The 26391-nt window shown below is 35.9% G+C and overlaps 2 protein-coding genes across 24 annotated transcripts in view; one reads left to right on the forward strand and one right to left on the reverse strand.

Annotated features, from left to right (window-relative positions):
• Nucleotides 1-26391, forward strand: part of NRXN1 (neurexin 1) — a 1127862-nt gene that overhangs the window by 831989 nt on the left and 269482 nt on the right. The window lies entirely within an intron of this gene.
• On the reverse strand, nt 23584-24417 carry LOC136134043 (inositol monophosphatase 1-like). 2 transcript variants are annotated; one of them, XM_065891481.1, is made up of 2 exons: nt 23963-24417; nt 23754-23853 (listed from the first exon to the last, which is right to left on the reverse strand). In XM_065891481.1, exons 1-2 carry the CDS (start codon nt 24415-24417, stop codon nt 23754-23756), a joined length of 555 nt encoding a protein of 184 aa, XP_065747553.1. The 2 variants fall into 2 exon arrangements, with proteins under 2 accessions (XP_065747552.1, XP_065747553.1); XM_065891480.1 differs by having other exon boundaries at nt 23584-24417.

Genomic DNA, 26391 nt, shown 5'->3' on the forward strand with positions numbered 1-26391 from the left:
AGGAGAATGCAATCGAGTCTCTAGAGTAATGTGATGGGTATTATTCTATTCTGAGAGAATCATCACGTTTTATAGAGATGATGGGGTTCATACCAGGAACAGGTAGATCTCTCCAGATGGATGTTTAGAGCTAATAGACATCCAATCCCCACTGGAGATAGGAAGTTTTCATTCGTTCATGAATCATACATTGAGAACCTTAAAGCGCACAGAACCTTGTTAGTTTCCTGGAATATTATGTGGTTAAGGTGTTGCACGTGCTTCAGTAAAATTGAGGAATAGTAAAGACAGACATTTAAGGAAATAATTTTAAAATAATGTAATAAAGGCCATAATAGAAGCACATAAACTTACAATAGTAGTGTGAAAGAAAGAATCGTGAATTTTTCTTTGGCACCTTAGGGACATCTTTGCAGAGGAGGTAGTGTCAGGCACGTGTGAGTGAGGAGTTGGCCAAACATACAAGAGTAAACAAAGGGACCATCAGAAATAACGTAAACTAAGGTTAAATATGGCATAGGATGTCTTCTTAATTGTATGCCCTAGAAAGTAGCCCAGAGTAGGCCTCACAAAGTGTTTTCTGAGTGAATGGTTAAATGGGAGGCATCTTCTCTGGTTTTTCAATAACAGTGACTTAGACTGAAAGAAAAGGAGCCGAAGGATTTGAACAGGTGTGCAACTGATGGTATATTACAAAGAGACTTAAGGTAACATCCTAAAGCTTTCCTATAAGTGGCTTTCAGGACCACCCTCTGCATTGTAAAAATTACTTTCAACCAGGCATTCTGGTGACAAACGTGTTGCACAGACCCACACAGTATGTGGTGTTCCATGCCATCCCAGAACACGTTCTTTGGGTCCCTGTTATTATTAGTTCTGTCCTTCTCTTTAGGCATTTCTGAAAGATGATCCAAATTGAGAGTTGAGCCCCTATTTACAGAAGGTTTTTGTATAATTACATACTTAGAGTTTTAAAGTAAGTAATTACAGATCCAGCCAGATAAATGAAGTTCCTGTGATGTTAGGGATTTTTCCAGACTTTGTTTTTTTCCAGTCACTTGGCTGCTCAGCTAATTCAGTGGGCACTGATACAGCAATAACAATGGTATGGGATCATGCTTAATATTTTCCCAACGTGATATGCACATTGAACATACTCTTCAAAGGTGATTTGTAAACATGTGATTGAGAATAAATTTACTACTTTTTAAACAGTCTTTGCTATTCTTAACATTACCCAAAATTTTCCTGAAAAGTATATTTACTGTGGTACTCATAATCGAGGATTGGGAGAAAAATTATGGAGAATATCAATAGTATTAGGAGGCCCTGTTTATTATGCTATATCTGTTTCGCTACAATAGCCCTTCTGATCCCTTTCTGTTACCATATTAATCTTCACTAGTATCTGACCCAGGTATTTTATCAGGATTGTCAAGAACATGACAAGGTCATTGCTTTTGACCCTTCAAGACATTACTAAGAAGCTGTTTTTAGCTACATCTTTTGGAGGCTGCCAACACATAAAATAGATTCTGTCATAGATATTTCTTTACTTCCTAAAAATAATAATGATATTTCACAATACATTCTGTGTAATTAAGACCTCGTGATTATTCTGGACCTGAATTCTTGGCTTTGACGACAGCAGGTGCATGTTTGGCACCCCTCAAATCTGAAATTCACTTTCTGAAATGCAGTTAACTTGATGCCACTGATCATTAAAACCTGACTTGAACTTGCCACTCTACAACATATGCAGAAAATTAATGTGGTAGTTCTGCTGTTCCCAGAGCCTGTGGCTACCTGAGCTCAGTAAAGCACTCTGAATTTTTAAAATTTTTAATGGCTTGGAAACAGAAAGCTAAAAACAAGAAAATGTCTTTTGGCATGTCTTAGCGTCTGTGCATTTACATTTTTTAAAATGTGGATCTATATGTTCATTTGGTATCATGAAGATAAAAAGTGACTCAAAGAGATGAATAATTCTGTTTTCTAATTGTAGTTTGTAAATAGTTAAGATATAGGGCTTGAAACCTGTGACTACAACCTCCTCATACAAATTCAAAATTTTTAAATTGGACCAGTCTTCCCATACCATGTTGCTATTTCAAAGTAGGGCATCCAGTTCAGATATATTATAATGTTCATAAGCATCAAAACAGTAAAAGCTAGGCACAATTTATGAACTTATTTGGCTGTAAAATATTTTTTAAAGACTTTTCTGACATCATCTCTCTGTTTCTACTCCATTTTTTTGTACTTAGAAGCATAGTTTCTTTAAACATCTAACCAATTTAATCTGAGGTTTAGCCACACGCATTTGTGCAATTGACTTCTATTTTCAGTAACTTATTGATAAATGTTTTATTCTCCAAAGAGTTACCTAATATGATTAAAATGTTCAAATTACAAATTTGGACAGATTTCCTGTCTAATGTACCTGATATTGTAACTTCTTTTAACTGTCCTACTTCTAGAACTCCGGTTCCCAATAAAGAATTGTTTGTTGCACTTGCTTTTAGCACCTAAACCACCTGAGTATTAACTGGGGAACCCGAAGAACTATGCGAATTATGTGCTTGCTAAAATTTTCATTGGAGAATTCACTTTGCATAAGGCCTTATGGTTGGCCAAGCTATAGGATACATGCGGTTGCACTGAAGAATAGGCAAAAATAATTGCCTGTTAAATTAAATTATTAATAATAATCCCTTAATTTAGGTGGTTTTGATTTTCCACTATCATTATTAATATGATCTCATATTTTATATATTGTTTTATAGTTCAAAGCATTTTACGCATAATGTTTAAAACAACCCCAAAAGATAACAGAAAGCAGTTTTTGTGTCTATTTCATGAATAGGAAAGTGGACCTAGAGCGTATAAATGACATGATTAGTAAGAGGACGAACAATGGTGAAAATTCAGGTCTTCTGATTTCAGTTCAATTAATTTTCTACCATACTTTAATTTGTAAATGTTTTTCCCCAGTACTCTTTGATTGAGATCATCTTAGGTACAGGGAACTGTAATATTCGCACTTGATAGGGGTCACGTTAATATGAATGGAATTCATTTGTTGATCTTGAAGAAGCACATTGACCCATAGCATATGATCTGTATTTATAACTAGTCTCTATTTTAAAATGTACCTCAAGGGTATAATAAAGGCATAGTATTCTTTGCTTTCAGAAATCCTTATAATAACCTTTTCCTTTTAGTACAAGACTAGAAAGAAGCCAGCATATTCAATCAGATAGGGAAATGGGAGTAGGAGTGGGTGGGAGGTAGAATGTAAAGGAACAATAATGCCATTGTAAGAAAAAGTAAAGGAAATGCTCATCAGAAAAAAATAATTCCAACAGTTGGGAGAATATAGAAAGGTAATTGCATAAATGAAGTATTATCTGAAATGAATTTTGTGAGGGTTACAGCCACCTATCTCATTTCTGTGATAGGTAGAATTCAGGTAATGCTCTGGTTGCAAATCAGTGACCTGGGTATATTAAAGTGAGCTGAGTCCTAGCTATGCAGCATATTTCATTTCACCTTGCATCAGTTTATAAAATCAGGTTAATAATACTTCCCTATCTACCTCACAGAATTATTCTGCAGATCAAATGAAATACAGGATGTGGATGTACTTTGGAACACTAAAAGCATCACAGTGCAACATAAAGCTATATGGCTCCCCCAAATCATGCAAGAAAGCAGTTTCATTATCTTAGAGCCAGACTTTGTATGAAATCTGGGGAGATATGCTTAAGAAAGTCTTAAGAACAATCAGAAGAGTTAAGCTTCTATATTTAAAAGCTGGAAGTGCCTAGAATAAAGACTGAAGTCAAATTACCTTAAAAATACTATTTTATAAGTAGGTAATGGAGTTTTTTTCTATACCTGCCATGATTCCTGCTGATATTAGTCACGTTAATGATGACATCAGTCTTTTCCTAGGCAAATATCCGAATTATTTGATAAGCTACCCACTGAATACTGAAAGTATGGAAAATAAAGTTGCGGTTTGGATTAGAAAAAGCTGAAAAGATTTAGTCTTAGCAATTTGCTGATGTATCTCTTATGCAAGCCTCTTGAGAAAGATAGGCATGTGTGCTAATGTCCCATTTAGGGGCAATAATGCTCTGTTCAAGAATGGTCATACTCACAGTGAGAGATTCCCTAGTTCTTCCTAAAGGGTCTTATCCTTGCCCTGGCATGATGAAAATTATCCAGTACCCTTAATGAAAATACAGAACATGTCGTTATGCAGTTTGTAAGTGAGATGAGTATTGGAGTCATGGGTAATATGTGAGTATCCCAAGCTGGGATGAAGTGTCACATCCAAAACATCACGTTGACAGCTATAAAAATGAAGGCCTGCATTTGAGTATAACACAAAGTAAGTAGCAAACAAATAATCTTACACCTTAGTAATCAGCATAAAGTTAATATAGGTCAGTAGTGTTATGAGCCTATCAAGTAAACCAATCAATTTTAAGATGCATTAAATTTTTAAAAGATGAATTCCCCTTATCTATACTGATCATTCTGCTGGAGTTTTATGTACTGTTCTGTTTGTCACATTTTCCAAATGGAATATCTTCAGAGGCTAACAGGAGAAAATAAAAAACCATGAAGCCAGGTTAAATTGTAGAATCTTCAAAGAACTTAGAAGCAATCAGGATTCTTGGTTATAAGCCCCAAAGGAGAGAACTTGAACAAGTAGGTGACAGCTCGAGGAGACATTATAATTAATTTACTTGGAGAAATATCTAACCGTTGCAGGGGTTTAGAGGTGGAATTGAGTGCCTCAAGAGGTAGTGAGTACCACAAGTCCCCCTGGAGGGGAGTCTGGACAGAATTAAAGCATTAGCTAGCTACTGGACAGAAGAACCTCTAAATCCTATTATATTTTCTCATTATTCTATTGAATAGATATATTGATTATAGCAGAAATGAACAAGCTAAAGGTGATTTACAAATTTAAAAATATGGAGAATGAGATGTGCCATTGTTGTTCTACAAATTGTATATTCACCATAATTTTTCTTCCCTGTCCTTTCTTATATTCTTCAAGTCATATAGCTTTTACTCATTCATTCAAGACATTCATTTAGCAAGATGTAAATGTCGCTTAACAGAATGCTGAGTGAATGCAATGTGTAAAGTATTAATCATGTGCAAGCTCCGCAAAGGAGAGAGAGACAGACAGACAGAGAGACAGACAGACAGAGAGAATGAAAAAACGTATAATCTGACAATTAATTTTACAGTTACAGTTAATTTTAAAGTTAAGCATTTTTTCCCACCACAGTATTGGAGAGTGTCCTGTTACAGACCAGGTCAAAAGTCAGGCACCTTTCCTGGTAGTATACTTGGCCTCTGTTACTCAAACTAAGGTTCTTGGTCTCTCAAGAGTGTGCAACACTGTCCTCATGTCAAATGACAACAATCAGCGCCTGTCAGCCATTGTATTGATGTTGATTTCTATTAACCATCGTAAAGACAAAACATCTCTTAGGGGAATTAGCAACCGGGAAATCATTTCAAAGACAATATCTTTATTATAACTTTAATCGATGTTTCTCAAACTAGAGTCAGCAGGAACATTCTTGGAGTTTGGACCTTCTCACTATTGAGAGCTACTATTATCATAAAGACTTGCAGCTGGTCCCTACGTGACCCTTGCAGAGATATAGCAATTCACATTTGGCTTCTGTTTGCCCCTGGAAATTTATATCATGCAAGCAGACTGAAAGGTTAAAGGGACAGGGTGGTGTCAACAAAGGCATTTCATTCTGCCCCCACTTCTTTTCCAGATTATCTATTTCCAGATTATCTAGCTTATTTTTGTTTCCTAAGAATACTCGTCTTCCTTTGCTTCTTCCTTTTAAGTAAGAGAATTATAGATACCCAGCATCACCATCAACTTTTTTCCAATTTTGATACTAGAAATGTATATTTGCCATTTATTCAAGTAATAGTTACTTTTTGAGAACCTTTAAGTTTGGCACCTTCTTAGGGGTATAAAACAGAGAACACAATAGACAAAAAATCCATGCCTTCACAAGAATCATGTTGTCGGCTCACACCCAGGCCTTCAAAATAAGCCATTTAGCTAAAGGGGAATAGTAATGCAATGAGTGAAATAATCTTTGGGATAAAAGTTCTGATATGATCTTTTCTAGGCAAACTCATTTATTTCTTTGCAAATTCAAAATATATTTTGATTGCTAGTTTGAAACTGCTGTTCTATTGATTTTCTACTTCTGAGAGTTTCTGTGACATTTATAATGAAGTTAGTAGTATGAGTTAAAACTTTAAAGAGTACTCATAAACTTTATTATTTTTTTAAATCACATTTTTTTGGTTCTGGGAAAATGTGCTCAGTGCTCAGTGAATCCCAAGCTTGTAAATTAGATCCAAGGGGACAGTTTCAGGGACAGGAATATAGAGTAGATTCAGTTTGCTAGTAAGCAGAATTTTTAGTGTAGCTCCTAAGGCCTTCATACTGCTTTGCTTCCATGAATGAGCAAAAAGGATATGTAGGATTTAGAAGCAGTGCAATTACAGCATTTTCTTGAAATTGTCAAACATCACGTTTATTAAATCTGCAGAAAACAAGTTACCTGTGCTTCTTTTCTCTTTCCTTCTTGATGAGGTAAAATTATTATGCATCAAAATAAGTCTGGTTGACTAACTAAGAGATAGTTGGTATTTAGAACTCAAAGTGATAAATGCTAGGTATATAATTGATAGTTCAGAAATTTGCCAATAGATAAATATACTGTACTGATGTTTTGAGTTATTTCTAGACTTGAATATTTATTATGCTGTCATTTTTCAAGTGATAATATTTACCCAAGCAATTATAATTTTCTGTTTGGTTAGAAGAAGGATATTAGAGAGCTGAAGGGTGATATTAACAGCATCATTAATACAGCATTATAATTATTAGTAAACAGAGCATTAATAAAGCTATAATACAGTACTGTAATTATGCATTAATACATCATTAATAAATGCACACAGTGGTCGCACAGTTCATTGTTACAGAGTTAAGTACAACTAATATTTAAATCTATGATATTTCTCATCTTACTCTTTTTTTTTTTTTTTTTTTTTTGTGGTAAGCGGGCCTCTCCCGTTGTGGAGCACAGGCTCAGCGGCCATGGCTCACGGACCCAGCCGCTCTGCGGCATGTGGGATCTTCCTGGACCGGGGCACGAACCCGTGTCCCCTGCATCGGCAGGCAGACTCCCAACCACTGCGCCACCAGGGAAGCCCCTTACTCATTTTTATTGGAACAAGCATAAACAATTTGAAAACACTAAATCACATCTGTTATTTGGTTAATAATAAGACTAAATCAAATCCCTGTTAAATTTTCCATGCTTTTACTGAGTAACATACATACTTCAGTGGTTAAGAATGTAGACACTGGGTTCTGATAGAACTGAATAGAAATCCCCCAAAACAGTGACTTTGATTTATTTAAGTACCTAAGTCTTGGTCCTGACAGACAGATACTGGCTGAAGGCAGACCCAGCCCTGGTTCCTCATATGTTTCCTGTCTCCTGGTGGATACTGTCTGCCTGGAGCAGATGCTTCACTAGGGCTGTGGCTCCTCTCTGCTTTCAGAATTGGGCTGACAGAGCACTGAGGTTTTCTCAGAAAATCTCAGCAGAGAGACCCTGCTTTGAAGATGAGAGATGAGACGAGTGTTTCCCTGTCCTGCCAGACCTACAGGAAAGCACAGTCTCTGAAAGTCAAGACTCATGGATCTTCTCATGTTAGGTGTCACTGACCTACAAGGCACTCTGACACACTGCCTTAATTTTTGGGTCCACAAAATGGGTCACAGGGATCTTGGAGGATAGAATGTGTCTGGTTGGGGTTTGGGAATAAACAGGACCTACAGGAGAACCTCAATATTTCTATACATCAGATTCTCCTGCCACCCCTTTTTTTTGAGAGTTGAACTGGAAACAGGCAAGCACCAGGCACAGAAATACACCTTTCATCCTGCTTTCTCAGTGGGGTTTGATCTCATGGGATACTGTCTTGCTAGACTGGCCCTGGTGGCTGGTCATGGCACCAGTCAGCACTGGGTGGAACTTATAGATACCAGTATACTAGATCTAGATGGCCAAAACTGTTATGAATATCATTACATAACGTTAAAGAATAAATTTGAATTATGGTCCTGATAGTTTCTCTCTTTTTAATCTTGGGTTACTTAGTTTCTAAACCTCAGTCTTCTCATTTGTAAAACGAGGACTCTAATAATGGGTCTGCCTCACTGGGTTAGACTGAAATGAAATGAAATGAAATAAGGCCTGTGAAGGGCCTAGCATAATGCTTGATGCACCATAAGTACTGAATAAATGGTAGCTATTAGCATTTTACATTAATGACTATTGAATTAGACTCTTTGGCATTTGTTGGTATGTCAGATTCTTAGTGCTCATAGAAACCACTAAGGTCCAGGTCAACTCCCTTCCTCAACCTGAAATAAATGAAACACTAACTTTGCTAGATTTTTTTGCTGAAAATACATAGCTTTGTGAGAGAACTTGAGAATTCCAGTGGTGAAGGCTATAAAGATACTTATTGGTTGCTCTTTTAATACTTCACAATATTGTAATCTTGTTTCTGTTTGGGTTGTGGGCATGAATTGTCATATTTTTGACCTAGAGCTTGGGCCAGAATAATTTAGGATGAAGAAATAAGTGGTATGCAATAAAGTAAAATGTCACGTTTGCTGCAAATCTGAAATGGACATTATACGTATTTAGTCTTTATGTTAAATGGGGTTGGTGTGAGAAACCTAATGCCTTTTTATAGCTTATTAAAATAGACAAAAATGCCCAAATGTTTAAACGTCAAACGTATTAACACAGGAATGTTAACCATATTTTGAGAGATCTCTTAGCTCGATATTTTAAAAATATGGGTTAAAGCCACAAAAATTTGTGTTGTCATCAAGTGCAGTTGAATGTGTGATGAGCTTATTCTTGTTGTCCTTCAACTTATCTCAGGCCAAAGCTGAGGACGGTAGGTGTTCAGGACCTCCACATGCTGAGTTAGAGGGCTTCTGGGAGGTGAGGTGGGCCACAAGCCCTCCAGACTTTTGAGAGGAGCCAGAACATTTTATTAGATTGGAACACATATTGGAAGAAATCAAACCATTAAGATGTGTTTCTTGAGTTTAGATCTTTAATAATCAGGATACGTTTGTGGAGGCAACTGGTATGCTTGAAAGAACATAGATAGCCTTTGAAGTAATACTTTATTCAAATTCAAGTTACCTCATATACTAGCTATGGCACCTTAAGCAAGTCATCTAATCTGCAACCCTCTGTTTCCTTATTGCTAAAATTGCAACAATAATGCCAAATTCCTTTAAGAATATTAAGGGACATAATATAAATTAAGCTACCGTAATGGAGTATAATACATATCTGCAAATAGAAGATTTTTTTCCCCAGTGTGCGTAAGGGATTATTCAAAAGGTGAGCTGGAGAGAGATTATTTTAAAAAGTTCATTTGGTGACAAAGTAGGGAAATATGAAAAGTATTTCAACAGCGATTTAATGGTACTTTTCTTCTTATACTCTTAATAGATTCTTATATCTCTTCTAACCTGAGAAGATTTTTTTATTTCTTATGTCAGGCAGATAAAATGTGGCGATTAGTTTTAGTGAACACAATCTTACTGCTCCTAAAATTTAGGACTCTACATTGATGAATCTTGTTTACTTTATGTCATTAAATTCATGGTGAATTTCATCATCTAAAATACTTTTCTGAATTTATTCTGAGTATGTATTTTCTCTGGGAAAAGGCTGCTAGGAGAGAAGCTATTTTTAACCTAATGTATACTTAGGATATAGGTTTCAGTATTGCCAAATGGCTCTAAAGTGGGCAATACCCAGGTTCACGGAGATAGATATAGATACCAAGTTCATTGGATTCATAATATATAAAACATTATATATTAAATACACATATATAAATTATGTATTATATATGTTACAGATATTATACATTAATTCATGTTGTTAACATTTTAACAAGTGACAAGTTTTTAAACATGATGTGAAAATTAGATCAAGGCTAAACAGATACAACCTTGCAGACGTTATTTCAGATGCTTAGCCTAAGAGCGCATCATGTCTAGGCTTATTGGGAGACCCAGGTAATTTTATACCTGCTGTGTGAGGTGTGATTATTGCAGAGGATGTTGTATACTGGTACTCAGGTTTAAGTAGATGATATGGCCACCAAGGAAGGAAAGGAACTAGGCTGTCGAAAGGAATATAATAAGGAGAAATGGATTGAAATTAAATCAGGATGATTTCAGCTGACTAGAAGGAAAAAATGTCCTCTGAGATCTTATTATCTTCTGACATACTCTCACATGGGAAATAGTGAAAATGCCAAAAGTGGATAATTTTAAATTGGCCTGACCACCTAATGAAGACTTTTAACTGCAAGGACCTGCCCTAAAACTGGTTTTCAAAGTCCTAGCTAGAAAAAAATTAATGTGTATGTGTGTGTAAATTTATTATTTTGTATATATACTTACATGAATTCACACGTATAATTTTTGCAGAGGAAAATTTTGCAAATAAGGACGTTTTCTAGAAATTCCTTTGGGTGATAGGGGTTGACATTTTGTTTGCTTTTAAAAAGCTTTATTGAAATATAATTCACATATCATGTAGTTCACTCATTCAAAGTATGTAGTTCAGTGTTTTTTAGTACACTCACAGAGCTGTGCAACTATCACCGACATTGAATTTAAAACATTTTTCTACTCCTCAGAAGAAACCCCTCTCCCAAGCCCTAAGCTACCACTACTTTCTGACCCCATTCCTTTGCATATTTTGACATTTCCTATAAATAGAATCACACAATATGTGGTCTTTTAGGAATGGCTTCTTTCATTTAGCGTAATGTTTACAGGGTTCATCCATGTAAAAATGTAGCATGGATAACTTCATTCTTTTCAACACTAAGTAATATTACATTGTATGGATATACCACATTTTGTCTATCAGTTAAATGGACATGTGGATTGATTTATTTTTTGGCTATCATGAATAATGCTTCTATGAACATTTACATACAAGTTTTTGTATGGATAGTGATTAGCTTGTGTGTGTGTGTGTGTGTATGTAATTTTACAATATATATTCTCTACATTGTGATTTGGGGATCTCTGAAAGAATTGAAATGAACTACAATGTATATTTAAAATTAAAAAATACTTAATGTCAGAGCCAGTGTTTTTGTGTAGTTTTCTACTGATCATTAATATCTATTCTTACAGTTGATGTAAGAGTGAATTATCTGTTGGGGTTACAGGAAAGGGGAAGATATTTTAATATCAAACCTTTATGCATTACATCACTTTCCATTTTTATGGCACTTTCACCCACATTCTAGGGCACATATGATTATCTCCATTTTTCAGATAATAAAAGTAATATGCAAAGCTGCTCACAAGTGTCCAAAGTCACATGATGTATTAAGGACAGAATTTCCATGAAATACAGTTGTTTGATGTTTAGTTCAATATATCTGGGTTTTGTCTCTTACATGTGTGCAACTTGGCTGAGATACTTAATCTTTCCAAGCATCATTTTCCTTGTCTTTCCATGGTATTGATAATAATTACCTCACATATAAGATTATTATTGGGTGAAAATGGAACAGTTCATGTACAACTTTGTAAATTTTACACGCATAATAAGTGTACAATAGAGATTCGTGGTTGTAGTAACAGTAGCACCAGAAGTAATAGTAGTAATAATAATAACTGAGATTAAAACTCTGATTTTATGATAACTAATTCAGAATTTTTTGGCACACAAGACTACATTTATGTAATTGGCTTGCCATTTGGCTATTTTTGGCCACCTTGTGTGTATAATTTCACACCTTCTCTTTGCCCAAATATAGTCCAAATGCCAAGATTTATTCACATACATGAAATCACACACATCCGTATACAAATTGAGTGGCCCAAAATAAGTACCCAACCAAATGGTAAGTCATATCCAGAAAGGTTTATACACACACACACACACACACACACACAACTGAAATACCAATTCATGTAACACTTCTCATTTTTAAGGCACCTTTTAAAGGTTGATGTTCTCACTGCACCCAGGGAGCAGCACATTAGTCAGTGGTCTAATGTCTCTGAGCTCATGGAAATAAACAACTTGGAAAGCTTGAAGGACCAACAGAGCCAAAATCTACACTTGAATTAGAAGGTCATCTTTTGTATCTGTTAGCCCTTTTCTTATATTTCTTACACACACACACACACGTATACATTTATATTTCTTATATTTTTAAATTTTAAATGAATGCTTTCTTTGTTAAAGGAAATTTGAAAAAAAAAATTAAAAGGAGAAGATAGCCATGGACAACAACATCACTCAAAACCAGGCTATTTATTTTCTTTCAAACTTTAATTGCAGATAATTGGCTTATACCAACTCTACAATTTTGAATGCTGCTTTTAAAAATTAACTTGATAGTAGCAGCATTTTATGTTATTTTGGTCCTTATTAGCATAAGATTAAAGGCTGGTTGTTGGGAGTTGTTCTCCCATGGTGGATTTCTCATATGTAGGTTTAGGTTCTCTTTAGTGAACTTTGGGTTGAAAGCTTCATAACCCATGATTAGAAATTTGAAAAGTTGTGAAAAGAATATTTTGTGAAACATTTCACATAGTGTTATGTTGAAATTTCTTAGCTTCAGGATGTATTTTTTCCTAAGCACCGTGGAGTTAAGAATTATTTTTCTCCAGGAAAACTGATCCAATCACTGCTGCTAGGAGTAAGAAAGCCTAATTTCATGTGCTGAAGCTATTGAACAACTTTCAGCTCTAAGGGGAAAAAAAAGAAGAAAAAGAAAAGAACTATAGATTTTTGTAGGTATTTCTTTGAAATACAATTTTGAAAGTATAACGTACATAGTTACACAAATAATAGAACATATATCTACACTTGTCCTCCATCCACATGGCTGAGACATATAAAGTTAATCTTATCCTAAGAATACAGACTTCCACAACATTTTGATATCTTTTGTGGATTAAAAACAGGATCTCCATGATGTATAGGGTAGAATTATATGCATGATTACACCTTTGTGCCAATAGATAGTATCCAAAGAGCAGGGCAAAAATTAACCTACTGTCTAGAATAACCCCTGGAAAAATCCATATATAGCAATTTAAAAGGTAAGAGGGTTCAAGGGGAAAAGGAAAAGATAAATGGCAAAGTTAAGATTTGAACTCCCTACTGTCTTTACTCAAACTTGATGCTCTTAATCACTATAGTAGACTGTACCTACAGCTCATTCCTCAAAACTATGCATACCATAAATTATATGTAAAAAAATGTGCAAAAACAAACACGAATATGTTCTCATACTTCCTTGTCTATCCTGGAATGACATGTGTGCTTAATAGGAACTGCATACAATCCAATTTGAAAATCTATATGATACCTTTCTGATAAAGGAGAATGAAAAGTAATTTATAATAGTAGTTATAATACATATATTTTAGTACATTAATACTCGGGGATAACACAAGAGAAAACTCATTTAATTAGTCATTTGCTTGCACCTATACACAGAATCACTGTGAATGTGACAGCCACAAATACAGTCTAATAAGATATGTTAAATAATCAACTCAGTTACCATGTGTGGCGTTGCAGTCAATGCTCTGATTTTCTGATATAACGAACAAATCTCGTTAAGTTCAGAAAAACATAAAACAATAACAACCAAAGTTTAAGTTTTTCTTGATTAATACCATAGATGAATTCCTGGAAAATTCAGTTTATATAAAACCCATGCAAAAAACCGTTTATATGTGAAACAGACTTAAGTTCTAGACTCAGATCATTATAAATCGATTTTTTTTTTTACCTACATGAATATCCAGAGAAACAGCCAAAATTTATATAGGATGTAGGACACTTTTTTTGTGGGGCAGGACCTTAATAGGCATTGCCGTAGGTCTACTAGGGTACCTGATTCTACCTATTGAATTTGAATATAACCCCCTCATAATGTAACTTTACAAATGCAGTCTAACATTTTCAACAATGCCTTCTAGGGACTGATACCACCTTCAGTGAAGTCCACTTATATATCCTGTACCATAAAGTTTTTGTTCACTATTGTAACCTAGCACCTGGCTCTGTGTCTGGCACATAGTAGCAGTTTAATAAATAGTTCTTTAGTGAATGAACACAAGGGTGTTCATTTTACTTACACGGCATTTTTCATCTTCTCTTAGATAATGACCACAAATTTGCATTTTCAACTCTGACCTCTCTTCTGAGCTCCACAAAACCAAAAAAACAAAAAAAGAAATAGTTAAAAACGCAATTTCAACATTAGACTTATACTATAAAGAGGAAAATTTATTTGTCTACAAGTACCTCAACCCTTCAAACATAGACCTTGGTACAAAAATAGCGTTTAGTAATAATAGAAGACACGTTCAAGAACGTGAAGATCCATGTCAAAAACTGTAGAACTGATTTGATTGTTGGTTTTTCAGAGTTGGTGTTTCCTACACTAAATTGTTAAGAAAAAGTTAGGCCACTTTAACTTGCTGTTGTTACCTTTGTAAAACTCAAGGAAAGTAGTTATTCCTCTTTGACTTGAGTCTAAGAATACCGAGTGTTCAATCTTTGACCCTAAGAACTCAATTATTACTTTAATTCAGTTATCAGAAGGCCTGACAATAGGTTTGTTAGCTCCTCACCTGCACTGCGACCTTGTTTCTTCAGGCTCGTCATCGTTTTTCCGTCCATCGTGCCCTCTCAGGCTACGGGAGATCTTTCTGCCATTTCCTGGGCTGCCCTCTCTGGGACCTTCAATTCCTTCTCCCAGTGACATCCAGCAATTCTTAATCGCCAGGCCTGCATTCTGTTTACTCTACCAACCCCATCCCAGATTGTTGACTGTTGCCATAGGATTAAAAAAAGGGAAAGAAACAAAAAAACACGGTAATTGGTTCCACTTAAAATTCATACTTTTCCACATTCTAATGTCACTTACTACCAAAGACTTTGCATTTAGTTTTACTATCGAGGTTGAAGCTATTTCGTCTGTCTTCCCTAATCTTTTCCCATATCTACCTGTTAATACATGCACTTGGAGTATTTTTAAAATATTCTTTACATTCATCCATAAGCTCCTCTTAAGACTGTTTTTTATCCTAGAAACATATTAATGAAGCCAAACATGTGAGACAGGATAACAAAGGCACCAGTGGTCCCAGAAAAGAGACTCAAGTGAAATAGCCTACTTTCCCTTCCTACCTGTCACTTGTATTTCTCATCAGTGTGTTCAATGCTAAATTATTTTATAATTCTTCCTGTAGTCATTCATTTGTAATGAATCTTCCCTTCCTTTCATTTACCATAACCCTTTGTTTATTTTGTGTGTACCGTCTACCATAGTACACCAAGTGCAGTGCCTGTGTATGAGCATCTCTCTTTTCCCCTTTAACTTATGCCGTCTTCGAGACTGAAAAATAAGAGGCATAGTGCCTTGCACAGAGGAACTATTCAATGATTATCTATTGAATAAGAGTAGACTTGTTGGTCTTAGAAATCATGGGTGGGAGAAAATACAATTAAAAAAAATTAAATATAGGTAGCAAAGAAGAAAACTACAAAGCAATGAACTGAAAACAGTGTGATGTCATGCCTGTGAGTCAGCCACCCTGGAGCAGATCCTCCAGCTGCATTCAAGCTGACTCCGGCCACAGTCCAACTCTGCACTGCACTCTGCTGAGACTCTGAGCCAGAACTGCTCAGTTAAGATCTTCTTGAGTTACTGGCCAACAGAAACAGTGTGGATTATACATTTTATTATAGGTTTAAGCCACTTAGTTTTCTGTTTATTATACAACAATAGATAACTAATATACCCGTTTTTCCTAATGAATCTGGTTCAGTGAGATGTGGAGTATCTTCTGTAAATGCAGAAGAAATAACTTGTGAGAGAAAGCACTCAGTGAATAATTTTAGATTAGTAGTACCTAATGCATTACGGTCCCTAGAGCTACATGGATTTAAAGCTTCACTGGAGCCTTGACCTTTAGGGACACTTGAGGTGATAGTTACACGTAAGCACTCATGTATGACATCTTTCACTGAATCCTAACAATATTATTGCCCCTACTGTTTGTTTGTAGACATTGTCATTAACCACCTTAGATACCAGTTTAATGGATTGACGTAGAGCCCTAGTGTCACCATTGTTTAGTGCTTCTCAGGGGATGCTATTGTGTAGCGCAGGTTGAGAATCACTGCACTACTTTCTGATGATTATATTTTATGCTTCCCATTATATTCTTGCCTAGCAGTGAGCATGCTGTTTACCTCTTTGCGTAGCACTTGGCACAGTGCCTTGGATGGAGTAGGAAGCCAATAGCTATTTGTTTACTGACCTTATGCAGCACAATACACCTTGAAAACAATACTTGAGAGGACATTAAATATCAGTCTCAGAAATCAGTCAGTGAGCGTTAGCAATAGGAAAAAACCAGAGAAGACCTAGTTAAAAAGGAGGACCAGGGGAGAGAAGGGAGGTCTTTTCAAAGGTAAATACTATACCTTCACTTTTTAGGTGATGCATTCTTATTTAGTGTAGACTGATAGAAAGAAAAAAAGGAAAAAGAAAAAAAAAAAGAAAACAGCAAGGATGACGAGAAAGAAGAGAGGAGGGGGCAAGACACTGCTAACCTAATACAAGTTTCATGGTCTCCAGAAAGTTCTTTGGAATGGTTTAAATTTTGTTCTTACTTTTGAAAACCATAGTTCAGTGCACCAAGATTCTATTTCTTTCATTGTGTCTGGGTTGTATTTACTTCTTATAGAAATGGTCTAGAGGAAACCAAATGATAGTGTTCCAGATTGCTATAAAACCTTTGATATATTGGACGTTTTCGACATTCATGTTAGCTAGTGGGAGAAAAAAGCTCTGAGATTTTTAGAAGGGTTATACCGATGAGAGCCTGTTCAGCTTTCTCTCAGTAAATTGTGTGTAGCTATCTCCAGGCTTGTCACAATGCTTGCCAAAACATTGCTCACTTTATGTTATAGTTAGAAAAATTCAGATTCACAATTATGGTGTTCTCGTCCATGTTTTAGGTCAAGACTAGTCTCTCTGAAAGAATATTAATAGCTTCGAAGACTTTATTTCATTGTAGAAATATTAATGAGGCATATTCATTGTGATTCCAGACAGTAGATAAAACAGTTAAAGCAGCAGAAATGACGCTGGGTTTACAAGCAGTTATTATAGCTAAGATTAAGAGTTCATCTAGATTTCCAAGAAATAAGTCAAGTAGGCAGCAAATGATATGATATACATTTATGGGCTGTTAAGGATTGCAGAGAGCTTCCAGTAGGTATTGTTTATTGATGTGTATTTCAATTGCTAAATCAAAATATTTATAACAATAGGTAATGAGTAGATTTTCATTTATAAACTATAGAGTAATAAAAAATGAAAAGTAAAGGGATTATTAGCTGAGTCCAGCGGTATTGTATAACTGCCTCTTAATGGGTCCTCCCCTCATCTACTTTCTCATTGCAGACATTGTGAATCATAATAGAAGGCTGTGGGCATGTTAGAAAAATTTGTCCAGAAACAGTAATAAAATTACAGTATTCTAATGACTGATTTTCTAGGATGAATTTTCCACTTTTGTTTTATGAGATCGCCCAGACAAAGAGAATAAATTGCATTTAGTGCAGTCTCTCAGGGAGAAATATGTCTCTTTTTTAGGAAAAGAGAAGTGGACCGTCTTGTATCATTCGGTCGGTTAATGTACTTGTTCCTATACCTCAAAGTGATATCATAAATTATAAAAATGTGATTGCATGCTCTCTTGCCACTCTTGGAAAGAATTCATGGACAAATCCTTCATTGAAATAGCATTAAGACTTTGGCTTGCACTAAAATATTTAAATAAAGACACGAATATACTCATCATTCACTTGTTAATGTCAGAGAGAGAATGATTGTAAGAGAGAGATAGGAGGACAGAGAGAGAGATCTCACTTAGGCACACGTGTACTTCCTTATATTTGTTTTATTTCCTTATGTAAACCATAAGCCTTTAACATTCTTAAATGCAAATTTCTTTTTCTTTTTGGTTTTCAAAAAGATTATATTTCTCTGAGAGGCTGTGACTAAATTGAAGCAAGCCTGATTTCAAAATATGATTTCTAAAATACTAGTTTTTTTTAAAGTCTTTACAGAAATCTTGGGACTGAAGTCATTCTAATGAAATCTGGAGCCAGTGATAGATATGTGAACCTTTGGATTTAATCTCTCCAAACATATTTCTGACTAGAAGCAATTTTGTTTCATTCAACTAATGTGAAATCAAATCGTCCTGTAAATATATATTTTGGTGAGAAATGGTATACCTCAATGACAGGTGCTAATTGGAGGCTGTATGAACCATTTCCAAAGTTGCACAGAAAAGAGTGATCGTTCCATCCAGTCAGGTCCTCAGCTCTGGGCCTTCATGATGCTTCATTGTGATAACACAGCAGTCATTCCATCCGTGGGCAACCACTGGGGAGTACTGGCCAGTTTGTGTACCACTGTGGCTCTGGGGACAAAGGCAAGTCTTTTGTCTTTGGAGATATACCTGTACTCTAAAATTCACGGAATGTGTATATTGATAAGCAATCACCTACCCAAGAGGGTTCTTCAGAAGAAAGGAATCATGCAGTGTAGCTAGGTAAAATTTTCAAAGCACGTGAGACCATGTAAAATTTGAACCTTGAGATCTCACATGAAGCAAATATTTTAGCATGATTTATACTAAGGGATAATCCAGAGTAGGTTTGTTGGTTGGTTGGTTGGTTGGTTGGAAAGTACAAAGGAGTCTTTGGGAAGATGTGTGATGCAGTAGGGAGAGCACTGGAATGAAACATTACAGCAGTGTTTCTCTCCTGTGTGTGATCCTGGCAAGCTTTATGACCTTGGACAAGTCACTTTACCCCTGGGGCCCTATCCTATAGAATGTGTGGACTGGATTAAATGGTCTCAGTGATCCATTCTTTTCCTAACGATCTAAGGCTTCATGTGAATGAGCATGCCAGCTGCTAGATTCTTTATTCCTTTGAGCCTTCATAATAACCTCAGGAAACCTAAAGCTACAGTATTTCTACTTGGTGATGCAGTACCCCATGGATGATCTGAGGGCTTGGTGTTTATGTAAACCATGTTCCATGATGATGCAGGTGAATAGTGGCATAGGGAGAGTAGAAAATTTGCCATAAAATGAAGAAGAAATTGTTGTAAAACTTGTAGTGCAGCTGGATAAAAACTATGAAAAGACAAGCAGTTTAGCTTAATAACCAATCAAGATTTCTTTTTCTATTGAAAAGATTACAAATATATGTGGAAAGGTCAACTTCTTGCATTTTTTATTGTTTCTATAAAATGGATATAAATAACAAAGGATCTATGAATCTGTGTTCTTTCCTTGATACATTTTCTTTTAAATGAAGTTGAGTTTTAGATACTTTAACTTGAAATGCTAAAAAGCAAAGTGTAGTTTTGTGACTGGACTTTCAAGAAGGCATTTAAAATATCTTCATTTTCTTATGTTGTAGCCCACAAGCTAATGAGGGGTTTGGTACGTGTTGAGCAGCTGTGAGAGCAGCATGTCTCTTTATTTATTGATGAAAATCCCACTGGAGAATTGTCTGGAATAGAAAAATAGCTCAAACCATGTCTGTGCTGAATGGGAGAAAATATACAAAGGGGGAAAAAAGCTTACAAGAGAGAATAGGAGACTGCTGATCACTGGTATCATCTTTAGAAAGAAGTCATCAGGGATGAAAATGTGAGATTTGGAGATTAATGAAAAAGTAAAACTTTTTAAAACAAAATATAAGAAAAAAATAATAATCCAGTGAGAGGGGAAAGGTTGCATTAATTCAGTGTCTTTAACATAGACATAAAAAATATTACGTTCTAAGTGAATTAAAAGATGTCTCTGATTCATCCATTTTTTTGTGCTGGAAGCTGCCCTACAGAATATCTATGCCAACTTCTTCGTTTTTGGATGTGGTAACCAAGTCCCTGAGAAACTGCTTGATTAAGAGTCCATGATCAATTGCTAAATTAATGTGCAGATAAGAATATGTCCCCAGCCACCCAGACAGAACTCCAGGTTCCCAGTCAAGTGTCTAGTCCCTTTCCTAGATGACAAAATAGGATGGAAAGGGTTTACACTCAGACAGCAAGCGTTGGTTATTTGATCTCAAGGACTTTTTCTCTTTGAAATCATGTTCATCAAGTGCAGTAACATTTTCTGAGAGAAAGTCTACCAGGAAAATTCTGTGCATGTTACTCCACCACTTGATAAAGCATTTTAAAGTATAAAAGTTGGACGTTAAAGAACAGTATTAAATTTATTAGTTGAGGGAATGTAGATACACTTTTTGTATATATGGAATATGTTTATGTACATTTAACTGTATATCTGCCTGTACACTGTGTATTTTCTTGTCTTAGCTCTATGTTGATTGCGCCAATATTAACTGTACTTGTTGATTGATTATGAGGGTGGTGCGTGGTAGAAATAAACCATAGAAAATTATTTGATATGGAGCATCTCAAAGTGTGACTAACACATTAGATGATCATGCAAACTTTACTAAAATTTAAAAGATGTAAACATACGTTCTTTGCCGTACCACTTTTGGTGGTGTTAGGAAATTTCTCTGAAATTCTAAGAAGTAACAATGTCTTACCATTATAGAACAATGGCATCTTAAGGCATTTCTCAGCTGTAGAAATTAGGACGCTTTTCGACTTCAGGGAGTGATTCTACCACAAACACAGATACGGTAAGAAATGGCATCCAAGGAGTTGATGCCATCAGTAGCACTGATGCTATATCCTGCCTTTACATTCCTTTCTACTGGCTCTAGAATAAGAATAGAAACTATATTAATATTATATTTTAAATCATTAATATTATAAGTTGCTTTAACAGTAATAGAAAGTTGGATTATTGTACAATTCCATTATCAGGTAATATTTCTGTCCTTTAAAACAGTCACTCAGGCACAGTTATTGCCGGTTTCTCAGTCTACACAACAAAATAAGAAGCAATCATGGAAATGCCTGGCAGGGAAGGGAGAGGGGAGTAAGAATCAAAAATAATGGGGCTTCCCTGGTGGCGCAGTGGTTGGGAGTCCGCCTGCCGATGCAGGGGATGCGGGTTCGTGCCCTGGTCTGGGAGGATCCCACATGCCACGAAGCGGCTGGGCCCGTGGGCCATGGCCACTGGACCTGCGCGTCCAGAGCCTGTGCTCCGCAGCGGGAGAGGCCACAGCAGTGAGAGGCCCGCGTATCGCAAAAAATAATAATAATAATAAAAAAATAAATAAATAATGCCAGGGCAAAAATCTGTCTTTGTAAGATTACCTTTTACTTGTTATGTATAAAATGGTAAATATTTTAAAGAGCCTATTTCTCCTCACTGTCTAAACAGAGCTGTAGTATTAAGAGGAAATTTAAAAAGTGATATTATAAATATGCAGTGTAATAGACCATTAGTCTATAAAATGGAAATGGCTGTTGCAGTTTAGCACAGAATGCAAATCACTATTGAAACACTGCAGTTTGTTATATTATGAGCAGTCAGAGATCATGCATAATGCAATGGGAAAAAAGGGAGCAGCCTGATCACACACCATCATTTCAACCTGATTCTGTGCCCATGAAGAATTGATATTTGAAATGATCTCTGGTGAGGTTTGGCCGGATGCAAGTAGCTTCTGCAGGGGAATATGTTTGGTTCTTATTTTGCATCTTCTGCATATTTATAGAATACAGAATAAGAATGCTTTTAATTATGCATGGGTTGAACTTCAGTCCAGGATATGTTTGAGGTCTTAACTGTTCGGGTGAAAATAGACTTCCACAGATTATCCAGTTGCTCTCTCAATGGACACAAAAAATGGTTCTGTGTAAACTCTTCATCTGCAGAGCCAATATTAACTTGACACTTTTTTTTTTTTTTTACTTTTTAGTTAAAATTTTATTCATGATCATATTCTTAATCACAATATATTTAATTGCAAAACAACCTGTCTTAGAATAATACAGTATGAGATGCATTTGACCAACAGTACAAATACAGTAATTATAATACTCAAATCTTAGGTTCATAGATATTTAATGTATTACACGTGCATGACACTTAAAAAAAAAATCCTGTCTTGAAAACTTTATAGAAGCACTTCTCTTTTCATCAAATATAAGGCTCACGTGAGCCTATAACAAAACTGAATACCGTTCATGTGTCAAAGGACAAGGCTAAGCAATAAGTTATTCTTTTAAAAATATCTATGAACCAGAACAATTTTCTGTTTGAGTTTGAGAAGCCAAAGACTATTAAGGAATATTTTAAGGCTGAATAGAATCAACAAAGGTAAATAAGGAGATCGGGAAGAAAGAAATAGTTCAGTATTAACAATGCAGTATATCTGCCAGGTTCCTGTGCTCAGCCAGATCATCTTGAAAACATGAATTCTGAGTTCAGTAAAGTGTCATACAGTATCTAGTTACATCAGATACCTGATGAAAGTGCTTTTCTGAAACTGTTTCTTCTCTTTTATATATGGACTTTAAAGAAATCCAAACAAATACTGCAATGCAGTGTTTTGAAAAACACATAAACTGCAGAAATGCCCACAATAACAAATGATATCAGGAAGTACAGTAATTGAAATGTATCAGGACGTATAGGTACAGTTAATTGAAATGGCATGGTAATGTGAAATGTTAAAAGGAATGGTAATGTGAAATATAAAAAGGATGACTACATAATTTCTACTTCCAAACCTGAACTAAAATTACAGAATGATGAGCTCATTACTTTATGTAGCAACTAGGAATTGCTACCTTTAAAATATTAATTCTTTCAATGCTTATTTTTGGATTGCCTACTATTTAACAGGTACCATGTTTGGTGCTACACTGATTAATAAAACAAGGTTCTCTGCAAAGAAAGAAACCTTGGTCTAGGAAGTACTCATTATATACTTCTTACAAATTTAGTTAAGTATGGCTTTTGGAACTAAAGAAAAAAAATTTTCCAAAAAGTTAACTTTCTAATTAAGAATGCATACGCACATAAATAGTTAAGTCAAGATTTCAGAGGCTCATAAATACTTAGAAACTCTAAACTGCTAATTGACTATTTCAGTTGATGTGATACCTGTCTCATCAACTGCCTTCATATTTTTCCCAAAGTACATTCTTAACACGCAAAAAATTTTAAAACAATGAAACAAACATTTCAGCCATTCTTGCATACCTACTCTTAGTAAAATACAGAAAAAGTTGCAATTTTTAATCGGGACATCGAAGACAATTGAAACCAATCATATTATTCAAGTGAAACAGGTGTCCTGAATTTTGTAACACCATCAGTAAACCTGGAGAGATGCAACTGTGATTGAATGTGTGAAGCTGTTAGAATTAATCTTCATCATCTCTTTGAAGAGGTATTATCTGAATTTCTTTGGCTATCCTCTCTCCTAATGTCTTATTGTTTGAAGCAATTATTCTTCGTGACATCAAATCAAATGGTCCACCTGTTACATCCAAGAGTACTCCACCAGCTTCAGTCACAATAACACCAGCACCTGCTACATCCCAGCAGTGAATTCCCATTTCATAATATGCATCTGCAACTCCAGCTGCCACAAGGCACATATTAAGAGCTGCTGTTCCAACACCTCGGATCCCATGGATGGGAAGGCAAAGAAGCCTTTCCATATTAGAAAGAATAATTCTCATAGTCTCTGGTGTTCTGGAAGAGCCCAACTCTGTCACCAAGAGTGATTTGGTAACATCTTCTTGGCGTGAAACCTGTGGTTTTTGACCATTACAAAAGGCACCTTTTCCTTTCCGGCCAGTATACATCTTATCCTCCATGCAACTGTATACAATTCCAAATTCCATCTTTTTATAAACAACAAAGCCAATTGAAACAGCTACAAAAGGAAATCCGTGTACAAAGTTAGTTGTTCCATCAGTAGGGTCAATGATCCACGTAGGGCTGTCAGTTAAAATACTTTTTTCCCCAGCTGCCACAGATTCCTCACCAGTGAAACTGTGAGATGGATACTTTTCCTTTATGGAAGAGATAAGCATTTTTTCAACTTTTTGGTCAGTAGCAGTTACCAAATCAACTGGAGAACTTTTGATCATAATATTCATTTCGTTTTTTAGGGCTTCACGAGCCATCTCTCCAGCTTGTCTTGCTAGGGTTACTGCATAATCCATGCATTCCTGCCAAGGATCAGCCATCTTCTCGGGGTGAAGGGCTTGAGGCTCGCTAGGATACCAGCCGCATCCAACGCTGGCCTCTTCCGGAGAGCTTAACTCGACACTTTTATTCTTTCTAAAGATGGCCTCAAGTTGATCATAAAGTCAAGCTTTGTAGCTTTCATTCTGTCATTTAAAGTTGTTTTCAGGAAGTGTAAAAACGCGTAAAGTTAATTGTTGTTCCTTAATGAACAGAGAGGCGAAAATAGATCATAATCAAACCTCTCTAAATTGCACTAGATCATGGGTGTCCCTTTGGATCGCCATGACTAAATGAACCTCTAATTCATCTTGAATTCTTGTAGACATTTCTTAGAAAAGCCCATTGCCATGGAAATCACATAATTAAATTGTCCAAATTGAGTAAAGTACAACCCAGAGAGGTTAAGGAACTTATCTAATGTCATAGGGCAGCGATGATACTCAGATTCAAGCCTTCTAACTTCCAAATATTCTCTTTCAAAGGAAAATGGCACATCTTTAGAATGCTAGTCCATGTATAAACTGTGGCACTTAATGTTATTTGTAAATTTGAAGGATGGAAGAGTAGAGATGTTGAAATAAGTTCTTGAATTTTTAATAAAATTTAGGGAAAATTTGTAGACCACCTTTAGCATAAGGGTAGCTAGAGATTATATATCTGTATTCCCTTGTTTGTATATGACACTTAGCCTTTAGGGTAAGCTCATAATATGGTAAAGTGATGCTTAAAGCCCCAAGAAAATGTCCATACATGATACCTGGACTCTTTCATCAGCTGCAGGAAAACTAGTGAACTACTGCAGCTTTCGAGCTAAGCTGTGGCTGATTAACGCAGACATGGACAAGTTTGAAAATGGGAACCTTGAGACCAAAAAATTCAGGTGTAGATTAGCTTAAATTAGTTCACATTTTGATGAATTTCTGTAACATCCACTCTAGCACTGCATAATTGGAGCCAGACTGCCTGGGTCCAAGTGCAGTTCCCCCATATTTCGATGGTGTGACCAGGATAGCCAGTTAAATAGGTGAAGTCACTTAACTCATAGGGTTGTTGTCAGGACAAAAGGAATTAAAGTACATAACAGATAGTAATCACTGGGTAAGTATTAGCTGTTACTAATAGTAGTAGTGGTGGTATTATCACTATGAATAGTGCAGGATCCACATTTGTTTTCTTGCAGTAGTTGATACAATCACTTTCAAATTGCCCAACTTTTTTTTCCAAATTAGAAGATAATATGTCCTTTTTTAAAAAATAAATTTATTTATTTATTTATTTTTGGCTTTCTCTCGTTGCGGCGAGTGGGGGCTACTCTTCATTGCAGTGCACGGGCTTCTCATTGCAGAGGCTTCTCTTGTTGCAGCACACGGGCTCTAGGCGTGCGGGCTTCAGTAGTTGTGTCTCGCGGGCTCTAGAGCGCAGGCTCAGAAGTTGTGGCACACGGGCTTCGTTGCTCCGTGGCATGTGGGATCTTCCCGGACCGGGGCACGAACCCATGTCCCCTGCATTGGCAGGCGGATTCTTAACCACTGCGCCACCAGGGAAGCCCCGATAATATGTCCTTGAGATACATTTGTGGTCACAAAATGATAATGGATATAAAATATTAAAAGAAAATTATGTCAGTAATTGATCCCATTATTCTATGAGTACCTTATTATTAATTGAAAAATTTTATAATAGATACCTTTGAAGTACTAATCCTAGTGCTTAATATATAAAAGGTAAGTTTCCAGTTTAAAAGAAAATTAGATATTAGTGACACCATAAATTGCAAGCTTTATTCAGGGCAATAGAAGCAGATGCACTGATTGAACACTATTTATTTTTTAAATTTTTTTCTTATTTATTTATTTTTAATTTATTTATTTTTGGCTGCGTTGGGTCCTTGTTTCTGCACGCAGGCTTTCTCCAGTTGCAGCGAGCCGGGGCTACTCTTCGCTGCAGTGTGTGGGCCTCTCATTGCAGTGGCC

The sequence above is a fragment of the Phocoena phocoena genome, chromosome 14, assembly GCF_963924675.1.
Source record: "Phocoena phocoena chromosome 14, mPhoPho1.1, whole genome shotgun sequence".
Taxonomy (NCBI): domain Eukaryota; kingdom Metazoa; phylum Chordata; class Mammalia; order Artiodactyla; family Phocoenidae; genus Phocoena; species Phocoena phocoena.

Bases quoted from the DNA above. Each gene is read 5' to 3' on its own strand.
- LOC136134043 (XM_065891480.1), bottom strand. From the start codon at position 24,417: ATGGCTGATCCTTGGCAGGAATGCATGGATTATGCAGTAACCCTAGCA.